Here is a 15,113-nt window from a genome sequence, read left to right on the forward strand (position 1 = left end):
CGCCTGGTTTCCTCAGTTGATCGGAGGACACCTAGCCTCCCCTCTCAAACCGTAGTTGTGTTTTTGTGGAAGCGAGGTTAGTTCAGGGTTTAGGAATATGGATGCTCTTGCTAGTCATAAGACACCCATGCACCACAAAGACAAGGGCTATGGGGTGAAACTCCAAGGCGGAGCCTGTGAGCCATGTTCCCATAGGGAGATCCTGAAGAATCCACCGTTGAGAAATAAAGTAGGCCATGATAGCGTCGAGACCAAGGCTTGTGGGAATCGGCGTTCCCTCAAAGTACTTACTCTTGCCAGTTGCATCCTTAGGGAGAGCCGAGACTGTGACATTGAAGCGAGCGAGACGAGTGAGGCCACAGAGAACAAAAAAAGTCAAGCAGACGTGATCGATAGGGGTACGTAGGCCGAGAGCAAATGCCACAGAAGCAGGAGCAACACCGAAAGAAATCTTTGGCCAATGTTAGCTGTCGACTCAGACCTCGGTTCGACACAACGCATCGCTGACGATAGGACCATCCAACGAACACGCGACAGCGATCGAACCCGTGAGGATGACGACATTTGACGTACCAGGTCGGCCAACGAATCTAGTTCCTGGCCCATCATGCTGCTCTTCTTTCTCCACCGCGCAACCTTGCCATCCATAAAGTCGAAGAATAGGCCAAATGGGAGGAAAAATAGTGCCAGGTACAGCGTGCTGTAGGACGACGGATCGCCAAGGCAGTAACGGAGGGAAGTGAAGATTGACATGACACCGCACGCCCCTGTTGAACGAAACGTCAGTTGTACGCTCCGTCTCTATCGTGCAAAGCCACCCTCTGCAATCTGCTTCGCAGCGGCCACAATCTGCCACGTAGGCCAAACGAATGTAAGATATTCGCGGGGAAGAGAACGCACCATTGCAAAGAGTTATCGCGTCGGCCAGATGAAGAGCGCGGATCAGCGAAAAATGGCCAGTGTCAGCGGAGAGAAGAAGCTTCTGCTTGTCGTGGGCTGTGGTTAGGGCAAGATGTTAGCGTTGGACACACGCAGCTGCATGGCGGATGCGCTGATAGTCAACATACCGGGCTCGGCTAAGCTGTCGGCGGCGTCCTTGACTGGATTGCCGTTCGTGATTGCGCTACTTGTTCGCTTCGACATGGTTGCGATGAATGCTGAACTCCAGACGGTAATTGGCACGGATGAATTGGTGAAGGACTGGGGTAAGTCGACAGTTTTTCAAAGTTGAAAAGATCGTCCGAGATCCTACTGGGAACGCAGCTAGGACGGTGGGAGACGAGTGAATGTAGAAGGAGGGGGATAATGAGGACGAGGAGCTACTTTATGTAGGTGATGTTTCCGTTGAGAGCTCCAGAGCCGGTGCAAGGAGCGGAAAGCAGGTGCAGGTGCTGATGCAAAGGCTCAGGAAGGCATGAGGTAAGTCGGTCACACTCTTCCGCCTCGAGAGCCAACAAGGATAGCTGGAGAAGGCACATGCCGTCATAGCCCTCTCGTTCTAGACTCGAAGCCGTTTAGCGGCACTTACAGCGAGAACCAGCTGTGTGTTTTCACGTGATGCAACCGAGAGTTGGGCGGCAGTGGAGACCTTGCCAAACAGCGCAACTTCTCAACGAGCAAACCAGCTCTAAGGCGTTGCAAAATCAGTACGTACACTGCGTTACCTCATTCCTCACTCGCTCGCTACACGTCTACATCTATGGCAAAATCACAGGTGCTACTCGTGTTTGGTTATGCGTAGCCATCTTATTTGACATTACAACGGCTGGATAGATTATGAACCCATTCGCCGCAAAAGCACTCGCGAGTGGCATTAACTTGCTTGACCCATGGGCCAACCATTGTGTACTGTATCCCATCGCCATGTCCAAGACGCCCCGTTTACTGGGATTTCCGCAGTCCAGGCTTCTGTACTTTATGCCTGTCGATAAGGAAGGAAAGAAAGGACTATGCAGCAGCTGCGGCGAATTACCCCAGAATAAGGCGCATGTTGCTAAGAAATGGTATCAAAAGCTGTCAAATCAAACAGCAGCCAGATCAGATAGCAACCCATGTATGAAAGCACTGAACCTCGTATTCCTCCTCTTGTTTGTCGTGCACACTATTAATCGCCTGCCGGATTTGCTAGAATCGTATGAGACCCTTTATTTAACAATCAGGATCGAGAATCCGTCGACCCAGGCGCCACAAGAGCCCGCTACACCACAGATGGTATATCCTCTCGGGGGTATCAGAGTATGTCTGTGGAATAGTAAGCCACAGGGTTGCCAATTTCAACTTCTGTACAATTGTACTTACGCAGAACCACCGTGGGCATTGCCGTATACGGGTGACCTCCTACCCAGGCTGGTGAGGACCTGGATAGCGTCGATCCAGAATCCCGAGCGGACGTAAAAGCCTGAAATGTACTCACCACGGCGAATGTCTGTTAAAAAAAAGCAGTTAGTCTATTTGACTTGATCGGCTGGCGTGATGGAGACTTGCCAAATTCGAACGTATCGCCACCTTCTTTGCCCCCTCTCTTGCCGAACAATTGCGTTGAGTCGTCATCATAAACAAATTCTATGCCATCCACAGCATATCCGTGATAAAAGATGACACGAGACAGAACTAGGTTCGATTTGACTGCACTGTCAAATACAACCTCCTGTGCAACGGTGCCCTCCATGGCCGAGGTTCCAAGTGCCTTCCCTCGGTAGGCCGTCTTACCAAGCGGACCAGGCGTCAGCTTAAAGGAAGACTCCTTGGAACATAACTTCTTGAAATCCTCAATGTCCAAAGCGCCACAACCGTGCGACTTGATCGATACCCTAAGTTGTCCTTTGCGCTTATTTTCCGGAAGTCTCTCCCGCAGTTCGCGGTCGTTCAATGTGAGTTGGCGTTGAACAGAGCCATTCTCGATGGGATATTCGATCCACTTCCGGCAGACGTCGTCGTCCTCGGCAAAGAGCTCAATGAAGGCTATGCCAGTTGCTGCCATCACCACTATGTTTCCACCCTCCACTGGGAAAGCATGCACGCTGTCGTCGGCGTTCATTGGAGGGTCGTTCGGCAACCTGAAGCACGGATGTGTGCGGAAGCGCAAGCAGTCCAGCCGATGCCAGCCACATTCGTCAGCCTGCAATACCAACCCTCCCTTCGAGTTGGTTCTGGAGCAATAGGCCTCTCGGGTTACAAAGCTACGATTCAGTGTCAAGTAATCGCGGAGCATGACCCCAGTTTCTTGATGTGGGCAGCCGAATAGGTGACCAGTCTCGTGTAGGTGAGCACCGATTCCAATGTTGGCTGCTTCCCAGGAGCTTCCTGCCTGGTTGCAGTCGTTGGCGACGAAGTCAAGGTCGGTCGGAGTACAGTCCGTAAATGCGGGGACAACTTCCTCGAAACTCGTGGGGTAGCTCTGCAAGCAATGCGATCCAAAAATGGCCAATTGCAGTTCGCCAGCATTTCCTCCCAGTGCGGCATGCCCTCTTATGACATTGGCTTCCTTATCCCATTGTGTGTCAAGCATCAGCACAGAAACGTACTGTTTTTGGTCGCCAAGCGGTTTGAAGTACTGCTTGACCGCCTCGGCAGCGATCCCAAATAGGTCGCCCTTCTTGCTTGACTTTTCGTTCTGCTGGGCCAGCTCAAGGTCTCGTATTTCAGCGACTGTCTTGTCCGATCTGATTATGTGTATCCTGGCCTCGGAGCGGAGGGTTCCGTTCTCGCGATCCCGCAGGTTTGAAGTACCGACAACCCATTCCTCCTCGAATCTGAACACTCGGCGTCCAAGTTTATTACGCCACATTTGCTCGGCTGTGAAAGCCTGCCAGAGGTAGGCTGCCATGCGAAATTTGCGCACTGCCGTCTCCAGACCATTTCCCTCTCGCTCGACTCTAGCGGGGACAGCGTCAAAGGTCTCGGGAGAGTCCTTAGCGACCACAATAGCGAGTTGCAGTGGAGGCGCATTGTTGATCGGCAGCATATGAACCGTCAAATAGGAAGCATGGATTGGGTTTGAAGAAGAACTGTTGGGCAGCTTCGGGCTCGAGAAGTCGAAACGGATTTTATTGGGTCCCGGCTGCAGGTAAACCAGAGCTTTGAAGTGAGAGTCGCTTACGGGCCATGAGGTCGGAGGGAAACCATCGTCAAGGCGGGTTACAGAAAGGTTGCCATCAAGAGCATGCTGAGAGGGGTCGCCGATAGTTCCGTGTACGAGGAGAACCTTCTGATAGACCTGGTCAGATGTTAGCGGGATGGCTGGAATGAGCAGCTAGTCGCTGACTGCGGCTACGGCCGTCTGTGGCTGACTGTCCGAGCGAGCCCATGGCATAGTCAGGTGAGGTGATTGGAGAATCAACAGGGCAAAGGTAGCAACGGGGGGCACGTTTTATGCAAAAACTCACCCAGGCATTTTCAGTGACATTTGCGATCCGCGGCGCGTACGGCGATGTTGGCAACGTCCACTTGCCATTGACAACGGGAGACCCAAGACCAGTCATTCCAGGTACGCTTTGTCGGTGGGAATTAGGCACGGGCTGTAGGGGCGGGCGGGCCTGGGGATGATTGGAATCTTTCAGATGGAGATCGAAAGCAGGGTCGGAGGCTTGGGCGATGGAGGGGGGCGTTGAGGCACCGCTGGTTGGAGTTGGAGTAGTTGCATTGCTAGCATCGCTAGAGACGTCGGTGTTTGAACGGTCGGTCTTGAAGCTGGCTTTCGAACGACGACGAAGAGCCCTGAAGTTGAGAATGGAAGGAGCCATGGTGAGCGATAGGGGCGGTAGCTCGATCGCAAACGAAGTACACCTTCAACAATGGATGCCCGTCATGTGCAGCCCGGCAGACGAATGAACGAACGAGGTGAAGTCGAGGTCGGGTTCGCGACTGATGATGATGATGATGATGTTTGATGAAAGCTGAGGCAGCTTCCAAACAGTAGCTCAAAGGGCATCGAAGACAGGAGAAGTCCCTAGGGGCAACGCGGGAGAGATCCGGTTTTGGGACGGGCGCCGTGTCACTGATCAGCGAGCGACATCTGCAGCAGCGCAAGATAGGTAGTTCGTGCCAAGGTAGAAGTGGGAGTAGGAGTAGGAGTGGGCGTATAATAGGGTGGGGGGAGGAGCAAACGGCTCAAAGTGATGTGCGTGGACAAGCAGGCAGAAAGTATGGTGACTTATGAAGCGCAACAAGAGCGCAAGGAAGGTGCATTAGTTTGCTAGCAAAGTTTGCGGGTACCTAAGGGAGACGGAGGAAGTGGGATGAGATGACGGGATTGCGATGAAATGTCAGGAAGGCACCTCAGTCTCAGGTCCCGTAAAAAAAAGTCAATCAATATCCGTATTGCAAGTCGACGTCCACATCCGCATCTATGGCCACGCCTACAGGCCAGTCCGCAAGCGTGGCCCCCCCCGGGGGGGGGGGGGGTCGACGTTTGGTTACGGATCGGGCACAACACAGAGAAGGTAGCAAGGGCAATGAACTGACCATGAGCACAAATGAATGGGTCCTGGACGGACTACAGGGCAGCATGGAAAGCACATATGCGCGCGTCGTGTGCTTTTCCTTGCATAAGGAAAGGCCTAGATCGGCAGATAGCCGACAGCTGCGAGTTGATGACGTCGCTCTATTTCGAGGGTGGGAAACTGCAAGGTTGGAATGCGACTGGGGGGACTCTGTTGGCCAGGCGAGAATTAGAACGAGTGGGCAAACGGCTCGGCAAAGGCAAGGAGGATGGCTGGACGTGGAAAGGGCAACACCTGCTAAAGTAGGTAGCTGCTGCGCACAGGCATGGCGGCGATAGATAACGAGACGTCGAGGCGAGGTACCCGTACAAGGACACACCAACCCCTCCTTCTTACATAAGTACCTACCTTGGTGTGCACTTATGTAACTACTAGGTGACGTGGACTAAGGTTCTTCTTTGCCCTGCCTGCTTCTGCTTACTTGCAGCCGGCTCACCTTCCTCCCTCTCCATGGCCACGCTAGCATAAGCGCGGCAAGGTAGACCGGAATATGCATCTGCGGCTTGGAGAAGGCCCCGGTCAACGGAAGCGGGGTTGCATTACGTTTTCTGGGACAGCATCGTCGTTGTCGTCAACACGACGGCGATACTGGCGAGTAGCGCCGACGGAAGGTGATGGGTCAGACTAGGTAGAGGGGAAACCGCCTTTTTTTTTGAGATATCAGGGAGGTGGGTTATGAAGCTGCCCCCAGGAAGCGAACAATGGCACTAACTGCCACCGCTGGCTGGCCAAATCACACTCGCTTGCCCTTGGCCACGGTAGATATCTGCTTGTCTGGGCGGGTGAGATGAAGTCCAGTGGGATGTGGGGGTGTCATGAAGATGGGCATGGAGATGAGGAGCGAGGAATGCACAACAGGATCCGGGAGGTATGAAACCGGGCAGGGTACCAGGCATAGCACAAAGAGACAGACGGTAGATGGTGGTGCACCACCACCATCACCACCATGGCTTATGAGATGATGGCGAGGTTTAACGAGGTCGAAATGGAGGTCGACACTTGTCAAATCAAGAACCATCTCAAGACGAATGCAACCCCAGAATGTTGCCGCCAAGGTCAACCGTGATATCGATCAATCCAGTTTCGGGCATGCCAATTACCGACAAGATGCATCAGTACCTTATGTAAGGTGCATGGCATGTGGGCGGGCATACAGATAGCCACTCGCAATGTGGCGGGTGGCACCGCAATCGATGCGCCAGCCTTCCCACCCCGTTCAACGGTGGCATCGAGATCGGGTGCTGCATGTATTCATAAACCGGCGCGGACGACCATTCGGGTCAGCAGCGAGTCAGCCCCTGATGCGAATGTGGTGGTCGCGTACCATGTCCATATCAAACGGGCAAGCTGCATTGCTCCTTTTACGCCTCGAGCCTGACCCAAGTGGAACTCCGGTCAGCGACTCGACCGTCAATTACGTTGCCACAGAGCATGGCATCACGATGAGGATGGTATGATCATGTCATCCCGGAATGTACAGGGTAGGTTTAGGGATGCTATCCATCAACATGACCTCTTTGTTTGACGGCTCAGCTTTTTTTTCCTATGGTCGAGTGCGAACTGAACTATCAGGAAAAGGAAACGGAAGGATGAGTGGTTCCTAAGCATATTTTGTTCCGTTTCCTCCTGGCTTGATACGAGAAGCCAATCAGGGGCCGGTCGACTGCTTGTCAAATGATATGTGCCTTGGCTGTTTCCCCTGCCCTTCATCTCTCTCCTACTGCTTCCAGCCACTGTACCATGTACATCTAGAAATTCTCTTATCGCTTATTGTATGTACTCCGTACACACCACATAGGTAGGCAGCATCTATCTTAATGCCTGGTTCCGTATCGAAAGCGGCAGCCGTCATCGTCCATCTCACCTAAATACATTGCATGCGCCCATCTTGGTGTATACATGTGCACGGCACTTAACCACGTATATCCGTACTGCAAGACGTTAAACCACCTGCCACGCCACGAGCAGCTATGTACAGCGCGCAATCATCTCACATACCCTGAGACTCGGACACCCAACCACCGAACAGTCTGGAATGTCTGGAACGTTTTCTGGTGGCTTCTTCAACACTTCGGCTTGTCAAGTCGGCACAAGCAGCTGTATTGGATACCTATGTGCAGAAGCACAGGCTCAGACTTCCTCAAAATAAGTTCTTCCACCAGACACGTGCCTAACTCGCATTCAATGTAACAAGGTGCAATGCTATCATTATTCCAACATGGTATGTACACTCGCTGCACTCACAGGAGCAAGTGCTTGCAAAAGGGTGACTGGCTGATTGAGTGGGCTACCTACCACCTATTCTGAGGACAGTGTCGCGTCGCGACAGGGATCTAAATTGATGACCTCGTCCACCGAGAAACCATCAACTATGTATCCATACAAGTACATTTCACTGCTGCCAGCTTCGGCACACTGACTAACCCTCTCCACACAGTCATTCATACACCAGCGATCTCACCAAATAGCATTCAACGCGCGAGCGCCCCGCTTCAAATCACAGTGGCACCTGTGGCGCTCAGCAAAGCCCACCTGGGCGACTTCATGTCCTGATGAGTTGGTATCACAAGTTGACAGAGTGCGTACGGATAGTCTAGACGCAAACATGGATCCACGTCCAGATTGCCGAACCCCTTTCTGCTGCTTAACAATAAGACATCGTTACGGATACGTATTGTACATTCCGCGTTTCAACCCTGTACGTTCGGTGCTCGGCACAAGTTCCTGGTTACAGCTTGTAGTTCCTGAATAGGTAGATACGACGCCCCAAAATACTCTCAGACTTTCTTGCTCATAGACTTCATCTCCAGTGCTAGCCGTGGCCGAAACTGTCCGCCGCACGAACAGTGGACCGTGCGAGCAGCTTCACCTTGAGGGTGTCCAACACGATGTGTGATCACAAGACAGTCATCAACAAGCCTCATCAATATGCCTTGGAAAGTAATGCAGACTTGGAACCCTCATCAAGGACATCTTGGTCCAAATTTTCGATGTCGACCCTCGACTAGGCAACCATGAGATCTCAGAGAGCTCAGAACCTTGGGTTTTAAATCCCACTCCAAATCACCTAGCCCCTGGCCTCTCGCCTCAGTTGCCGTGACACTGGGGGGGCGTGGTATACCTACCTAGGTAGGTATAAGTATGTAAGGGGAACCTGGCCAAACGCTTCTGGCTCCAGGTGCACCCGGCAAGCCCACATCGAGCACGGCAGGGCAATTTACTAAGTTTCTTGCCTGGTGCTTACGGACTCGGGCCGCCCGGCGCTGACCAGCAATCCAATAAGGTGCGCTGTGGACATGGACAGGAGAGCACACAAGGGCCGCACGGCACTATGTATTGTTTGGCCAGGTGGACTGCATCCGGCAGCGGCCCTCCACTGACCAAGCGCTGGACTTCCAGCTTGGTGGTGGACGAGGAAGGACGTGTGCCTCAAGTACCTAGCACTGGAGCCGGGGACTGGAGACTGCCACCCTAGCACTGACATTGGCACTGCCGACGGCACTGGCGCCAGCGGTTGGTTACCACGGGAATGGTGTAAATTTTGCTCCAGGCCCCTCTCGTCTGGGTCCCCAGCGTCCCGTCCGCTGAGGCCGGGCCACTCACTGCGCTGCATTTGCCAAGCTAACGGGAATCCTCACACTCGATCTCCCCCTTCCCCGTCGTCGTCTGGCATCCCGACCTGTCCCGTCCTTCACCACTGCAAAACCTCGACGCCATACCTTGAATCGAGGAAAAGAACTCACTCTCGGTCATTGTTGAAGCTGCATACTCTCGCTATTGCGCACATCTCCTGTTCGCAAACATTCCAGAAGAACAGCCGAACCCCTCCATCATTCCTCTTCCGCGTTGCTAGGGCCTCTTGATCAACTCCCAAATCTGGCAATCGAACCTTGGTTTTCGTCACAGACATACAACTCCCCGCCCAGCCCCAAGGTCAACGCCAGCCAGCTTCTCCTGGGCTACGGAACCTTCCTCTCGTACGGTTCATCCCTTGGACCATACCAGCCAAAAGTGGTTTTCCCCCCCCCGGCCTTTTACGTCTTAGCAATACTACCAGTGGTCTTGTGTATGCTCGGATCATGTCTTCTCCGTGGAAGCAACAGCCCGAAGAGGTGGCGGGCAAGGTGTTGAAGAGAATAGAAGTCAGCAAGGTTGGTTATTCAAAGACCGCTGCAGTGGCCTGAAAACATGACGCAGGATTTTGGCTGACCTTAATACCTTGAAAAGATAGCCCGAAGATTGCAGAACCGACTTGCTCTGGCCCAGTTCAAGACCAAGCATGGCTGGGAGGACTTGACTCTCGACACCATCGAACCAAAATACGAAGAGGAAATGCGACGGAAGCGATTGTGTGACGGCGACGTCGTGTCCGACTCATCTTCCAGCGCCTCTGACCTACCATATCCTACGAGAACTCTCATGAGCTCTCCGCTGAAGGCTCCCCTGTTTTCTGATGCCGTCCGCTCGAGCAACGGGAGTACCGGCCACCGCAAGCGTACCTACATGGCCTCTTTCGAGTATCCCTCGTCCAGTCCGAGCAAGCGCTACCGGTCTTCTCCTACGCCCATAAAATCCTTGCACAGTCACACATCGTGGAAGGAAAGCCATCAGCTGGCGCAATCATCGCCAATCAAGCCCAGAAGGCAGCAGCATTTCACCACGTCGACAGGCCCCGATGTCTCTTTCTTCCAGGGTGCTCGGAGATTGGCAGATGACCTGGTATCGCCCAACTTCGCCGCAAACTCTGAGGATGAAGATGATCTCCTTCCCACTCAATCTTTCAGGGCTACCAACATCCGTTCTTCACCTCCGACAACGCCGCCGATGCGCAACCGCGCTATACCCAATCGTCGTACCAGAGACAGAGGCACAAATGGAGAACCGCCTGTCAAATCTGGAGAGGAGGGCGCCGACCTCTTGCTATACCTGGCTGCTTCTCCCTCACCCGCAGTCCCATCCACCAAGACCAGAATGGAGCCTCCCTCAACGCCGCCCTCCAAGGTTGGCCGCGACATGACATTGCCCTCATCCCATATGACCACACCGGGCGGGGGCAATATGTTCCCCAACACGCCAGGGCAAGGCTTCGATTTTGCAGAGTTTGTCAACATCACACCAAGTCCTGCCCAAAAAGCGTGGAAAACACCTGTTACTCTTTCATCGGCAAGGACTCCCATCAGTTTGACAAGGAGACGTTTGACCTTTGACGAGCCCTTGGCTTGACCATAAAGTCTCAGCAGGTACACCCTGCACTGTCTTTTCTCCTTTTTACCGTGTATATGATACCAGGATGGCGTGCCTCGCTTGAGCAACTCTGCCAACAAAATGACATTGTTTGTTTATTTTGCCTCGACCCGCCTTTTTTCTTTTCCTCCTGGAAGAAAGAGAATGTGTTCGGTCTGCGATGGAGAGGACGACTTTGTTACATAAAGTATGAATGAAATGTTCCCAAGGGGATGCTGCTACGAAAGTATTTTGTCTGAGCTTGCTATGTTGGTTTCTGGCGCAAGGCCATACAAGGAGAAGGGAGTCTTTGTTTACGAGGTGGGACGGATGTTGGTCAATTGTGTCATTTGACAAAGCAAGACCCTCATTGAAGCGAACTAATTCCAGTATTCTTTTCCTGTCCCTCGTCTGTTCCATTTGTTTCTTTCATCAAAAATTTCCCTTCTGGCCATATGGCTGAGGATGGATCCGAGAGTTCACTGATTTAGTGGGGAACACGCGGTCCGAGTCGTGACTTGGGGTTCCAACGCGTTACTTCTAGTCAGGGTTTCGCGCAGGATGATGACCACGCGAATTTTCGCGTTCGCGTCGCACTCAATTAATAAGGCCAGTAGCCAATCAGGATACTCGTTCTTGCCATAGATCCATATTCATCGGTATCTTCCAACGCTTGTGCGTCCCAACACCGTGGTGTGATGTCGGTGCGAGACCGAGGTTATTGGCGTCTATTAATTATGGTGCCTCGTGCGATTGCAGTATTCAAAGTATACGCGAAAGGAGTCGAGGCAGCGTCGGTCCCACTCAGTGCATTTGTTGAACTTCTACAGCCTTACGTTGATTCGTTCTCCAATGGTTTCTGGGAGCGTCGGCTGTCCCGCTTGTCCCGCTCAAGGAACTTCATAATGCCAGATTCAACGCCTTTCGGGGTCGGTTCCTCGGCACAGACGTCTGGCTCGAAGTCGAATGTGCGTCTGAGATAATCCCTTGTTGTCGGACCAATGGTTGCAATGAACGTCTTGCGCTCCTCACCCTCGTCCCGCTTTGCCTTGCCCGTTGATTCGTCCATTAAACCGAGACCGCGCAGCATGCTGTCGCAACCTGTGGGCGAAAAGACGACCACCCAGCGTGCCGGCCGGTCCTCGGTGGTCTTAAGGATTTCTGCAAAATCGCGTGGGAAAGATTTCATTACGCCAGTTCCGTAGACGACGACTTCATCCACTTGGATCCTTCGGTCACTTGGCAGATCCACATCCATGAGGCGCTTTGGAATGATATCCCGCCTCTGCTCGCCAACGAGGAAGAGCACGGGCGGCTTCGTCGGCCGGTCCTGATACCATCTGCCGTAGTGTTCCAATATAAACTTGGCTAAGGCATCGCCATTGCCGGTGTGCTCTCCGAAAATCTTCAATGGCGGTTGTTGTGAGATTGAATTGAGCGCTCGTGTGGTGGCCGGACCAACACTGTAGACCGGCACATCCTGGAGGTGAGGCCACTTTTCGTCGGTCTCTGTTCATTCCATCAGCCTCGGTTCCTTGTCGGATATATAAACTTCAATGCTATAAGTTGCGGGATGGCCTAACTGACCCTCCTCCTCCTCTCCCTTCTTCTTCTTCTTCCTCTCTGCCACCAAGCTGGAAAATGCCTCGACAGCTCGCTGCGATGTAAAGACGAGGCCGCCGTACGAGGCATCGGTGCTTGTATTGATACCGCGGCGATGCAAGATGTCCCTTACCGTCGCCATGCCCTGTTCCTGAAAGCTGTGATGTAGTACGGGAACGAAAGTCGGTTCAAAATCCCAGCTGCTGTCTTTGCGAGAGAAGAGGTCCTCGTACGCATCGCCCGGTAACGACCTGGTTTTGAGTAGAAGCACTGGCACCTTGGCCAGTGAAGACGAGGAGGGGATTTCAGCCATTTCGGGACAGAACGGTTGAGATTGATGTATAAATGTGTTAAAAGGAAAGCTAGATGAAGTGAGAGTATTCGTCCCACAATAACGATAACTGTCACAAAGTAGATAGTGGGTGGATTTCTCTCAAAGTTGACTTCGAGACATTTTACGCGGAGCACTTTTGCCCCGCTTGAGGGAGCGAGCTGCTTGAGGTGCCACCGAACAAAAGCTACGTACTGTACGGAGTACTATGTTAGGTAAGGAAATCTGTCAAGAAAGCCTCATTGCCTGAGAGTTTGCCTAATTTGGGGAAGAAAGAAGCTTGCCAACACTGAAGCGGGCCCAAGTGTATCTCTTTGTCGACTTGCACTTCTTGGGATCTGCGGATATTACTGTCTTGCGGCAAATAATTGTATTCTCGGAACCTATATCCGTAGTCCTCGGTAGTTTTCCCTCTTTCGCCCACTCAAGCAAGTATAGCTCCTCTGATCATCTTGCTTACCACCCTGTCGTCGTAGGTGATGGATCTCCCGACACAACAGAGCGAGCCTAGTTGCTGAGACAATTGGAACTGCAAACAGTCACACCGATATCCATGTCTCAACGACAAAAAACAAGGGCACCTCGACGGTCCGAATAGATGGCGGATGGGTTGAAGAAATCGGAAGACCCTTCGTGACCCCTTATGCGATTTAGGGATAGAAAGCACCCCATGGAGCCATCTCACCTCACCGATGGGCTAGAGCGGTGGACCGACCTAACCCGTGGTGGGGGATACTCATCAGAGCATATTACCATATTGCACCCCAGCTCATGTACAGAGAGCACTGGAGGTCTTAGGTCAGGGACCACTGTAGGTAGCGTCGCATTAGCCCACCATTGGATGTTCTGCCGCTGTCCATGCTTATCGATAAGGGCGTTCGAATATTAACGGACGAACAGCTTGGAGCTTACAAATTTACTCCGACAATATCCGCAGACTACCTACTCCAAGATCGCACACCTTGAATCACCCCATTCATGTTCCTTGTTGCATTGGATCTTTTCTTCTCGGTCTTTTGCGGTCTTTCGGCAACTTGCGATACAAAGGTTACCCTACGGGTGGAATTCTCCAGTTATGGCTGATGAAGAGCGACACTCCCCATCGGGTGGTGCATCTCCAGCTGCCATGACGACAACAAGAGCGGCATCTGAGCCATCTAAGCCTTTACCCAAGGGAATGGTACTGGGCCCTGATGGCAAGCCGTAGGTATTTTCTGTTTAATGTTTATACTTTATTGCAACCTCGCTCGCGGAGGCTTACTGACGGAGAACTTGTTGAGGTGTCGATCCTGCTCCTCCAAAAGTGCCTTCTCCAGCTGGGCCTCCCAGATGAACGGATCGCTGAAAAAGGGTGCAACAGTGACCTCGGAACCTGCCGATGACTGCCCGCCTGATGTCGAAGCACTTGGGCGCGGCACTTGGCAGCTACTGCATTCGATTGCTGCGACATACCCTGAGAAGCCCTCGTCAGCACAAAAGGAGGATCTCCGAGGCTTCATGAGGCTATTCTCAAAACTGTATCCCTGCTGGGTGTGCGCAGAGGACTTCCAGTCTTATATGCAAAAGGAGCAGATAAGGGTTGAGGGGCGTGACGAGTTTGGAAACTGGCTTTGCCAGGCTCATAACGAGGTCAACCGTAAGTTGGGGAAGAAGGAGTTTGACTGTAGCAAATGGGAGGAGCGATGGCGCACTGGATGGAAAGACGGCCGTTGTGATTAAAGCGACATTATGCGTCAAGCGTGCTATGTATACCAACTGTTTGGTAGGGGAAGTGGAGTCTGGTAACATCAAGGGCATGGTATTTGCACTTTTGTAAGGGGAATCGTCCTCTTTGGGGCCAGGATGTACAACACAACCATTGTATCAATGGCAGAAAACACTTTGTATGTACTAGGTGACTATCATCGATGTCTCAGTCACCACCATATCCCTTTTTGTTTCACATGCGTCAAGGTAGTCCTGCACATGGGTTTGCATCGAAGACATGAGGGAGTACTAGATAAGATGAACACCAAACTTAAGGCAAAGCACCGTTGACAGGTAAGACGGTTTCCAGTGCTGATGGATATGATGATGGCAGTTGGTTGTCTTCGGACCGAAAGCGACCGTGTGGCCCCTCCTCCGAGCAGAGAGGAGAGGCCGACAGATACATAGTATATGGGCGGTCCAAGACCAAGCATAGGAACGTCTGAGCCCGTAATCCCGCTCCACGGTTACGGTACGTATCGCCATGGCCCTTCCTGCATCTATCAAAATGGCACCGCAGCAGAGCCGAAATGATGCCAGTATCAGGCCATGTGTAAACCTTGTGTTAGTAAGGCGAGCTTGAATAAAAGATACCTGGAATGCAGACGCCCGTTTAAGGAGCGGTAAAGTTTGGCAGCTTACGTAGCATAGGCAAAATAATGAATCGAGAGTTTGAGAATTCTGGTATGCATTCATGCGGCTCGGCCAAG

General features: G+C 52.5%; 5 protein-coding genes across 5 annotated transcripts; 2 read left to right on the forward strand and 3 right to left on the reverse strand.

Annotated features, from left to right (window-relative positions):
• Positions 1-82: 82 nt before the first annotated feature.
• GLRG_06786 (CDP-diacylglycerol-serine O-phosphatidyltransferase) lies at positions 83-1,143 on the reverse strand (the record flags this gene model as incomplete). The annotated part of the gene is made up of 4 exons (XM_008097640.1): positions 83-451; positions 574-767; positions 901-996; positions 1,068-1,143. 4 exons carry the CDS (start codon positions 1,141-1,143, stop codon positions 83-85), a joined length of 735 nt encoding a protein of 244 aa, XP_008095831.1.
• Positions 1,144-2,144: 1,001 nt separating this feature from the next.
• GLRG_06787 (metallopeptidase) lies at positions 2,145-4,742 on the reverse strand (the record flags this gene model as incomplete). Its single annotated transcript, XM_008097641.1, has 4 exons — positions 2,145-2,241; positions 2,299-2,425; positions 2,506-4,216; positions 4,386-4,742. 4 exons carry the CDS (start codon positions 4,740-4,742, stop codon positions 2,145-2,147), a joined length of 2,292 nt encoding a protein of 763 aa, XP_008095832.1.
• A 4,838-nt stretch (positions 4,743-9,580) lies between these two features.
• On the forward strand, positions 9,581-10,724 carry GLRG_06788 (uncharacterized protein; the record flags this gene model as incomplete). Its single annotated transcript, XM_008097642.1, has 2 exons — positions 9,581-9,652; positions 9,729-10,724. The coding sequence occupies 2 exons, from the start codon at positions 9,581-9,583 to the stop codon at positions 10,722-10,724; spliced, it is 1,068 nt and encodes a 355-aa protein (XP_008095833.1).
• Positions 10,725-11,556: 832 nt separating this feature from the next.
• Positions 11,557-12,639, reverse strand: GLRG_06789 (uroporphyrinogen-III synthase HemD; the record flags this gene model as incomplete). Its single annotated transcript, XM_008097643.1, has 2 exons — positions 11,557-12,233; positions 12,312-12,639. The coding sequence occupies 2 exons, from the start codon at positions 12,637-12,639 to the stop codon at positions 11,557-11,559; spliced, it is 1,005 nt and encodes a 334-aa protein (XP_008095834.1).
• A 1,093-nt stretch (positions 12,640-13,732) lies between these two features.
• On the forward strand, positions 13,733-14,376 carry GLRG_06790 (Erv1/Alr family protein; the record flags this gene model as incomplete). The annotated part of the gene is made up of 2 exons (XM_008097644.1): positions 13,733-13,860; positions 13,962-14,376. 2 exons carry the CDS (start codon positions 13,733-13,735, stop codon positions 14,374-14,376), a joined length of 543 nt encoding a protein of 180 aa, XP_008095835.1.
• Positions 14,377-15,113: the final 737 nt, after the last annotated feature.

The sequence above is a fragment of the Colletotrichum graminicola genome (genome assembly GCF_000149035.1).
Source record: "Colletotrichum graminicola M1.001 genomic scaffold supercont1.27, whole genome shotgun sequence".
NCBI lineage: Eukaryota > Fungi > Ascomycota > Sordariomycetes > Glomerellales > Glomerellaceae > Colletotrichum > Colletotrichum graminicola.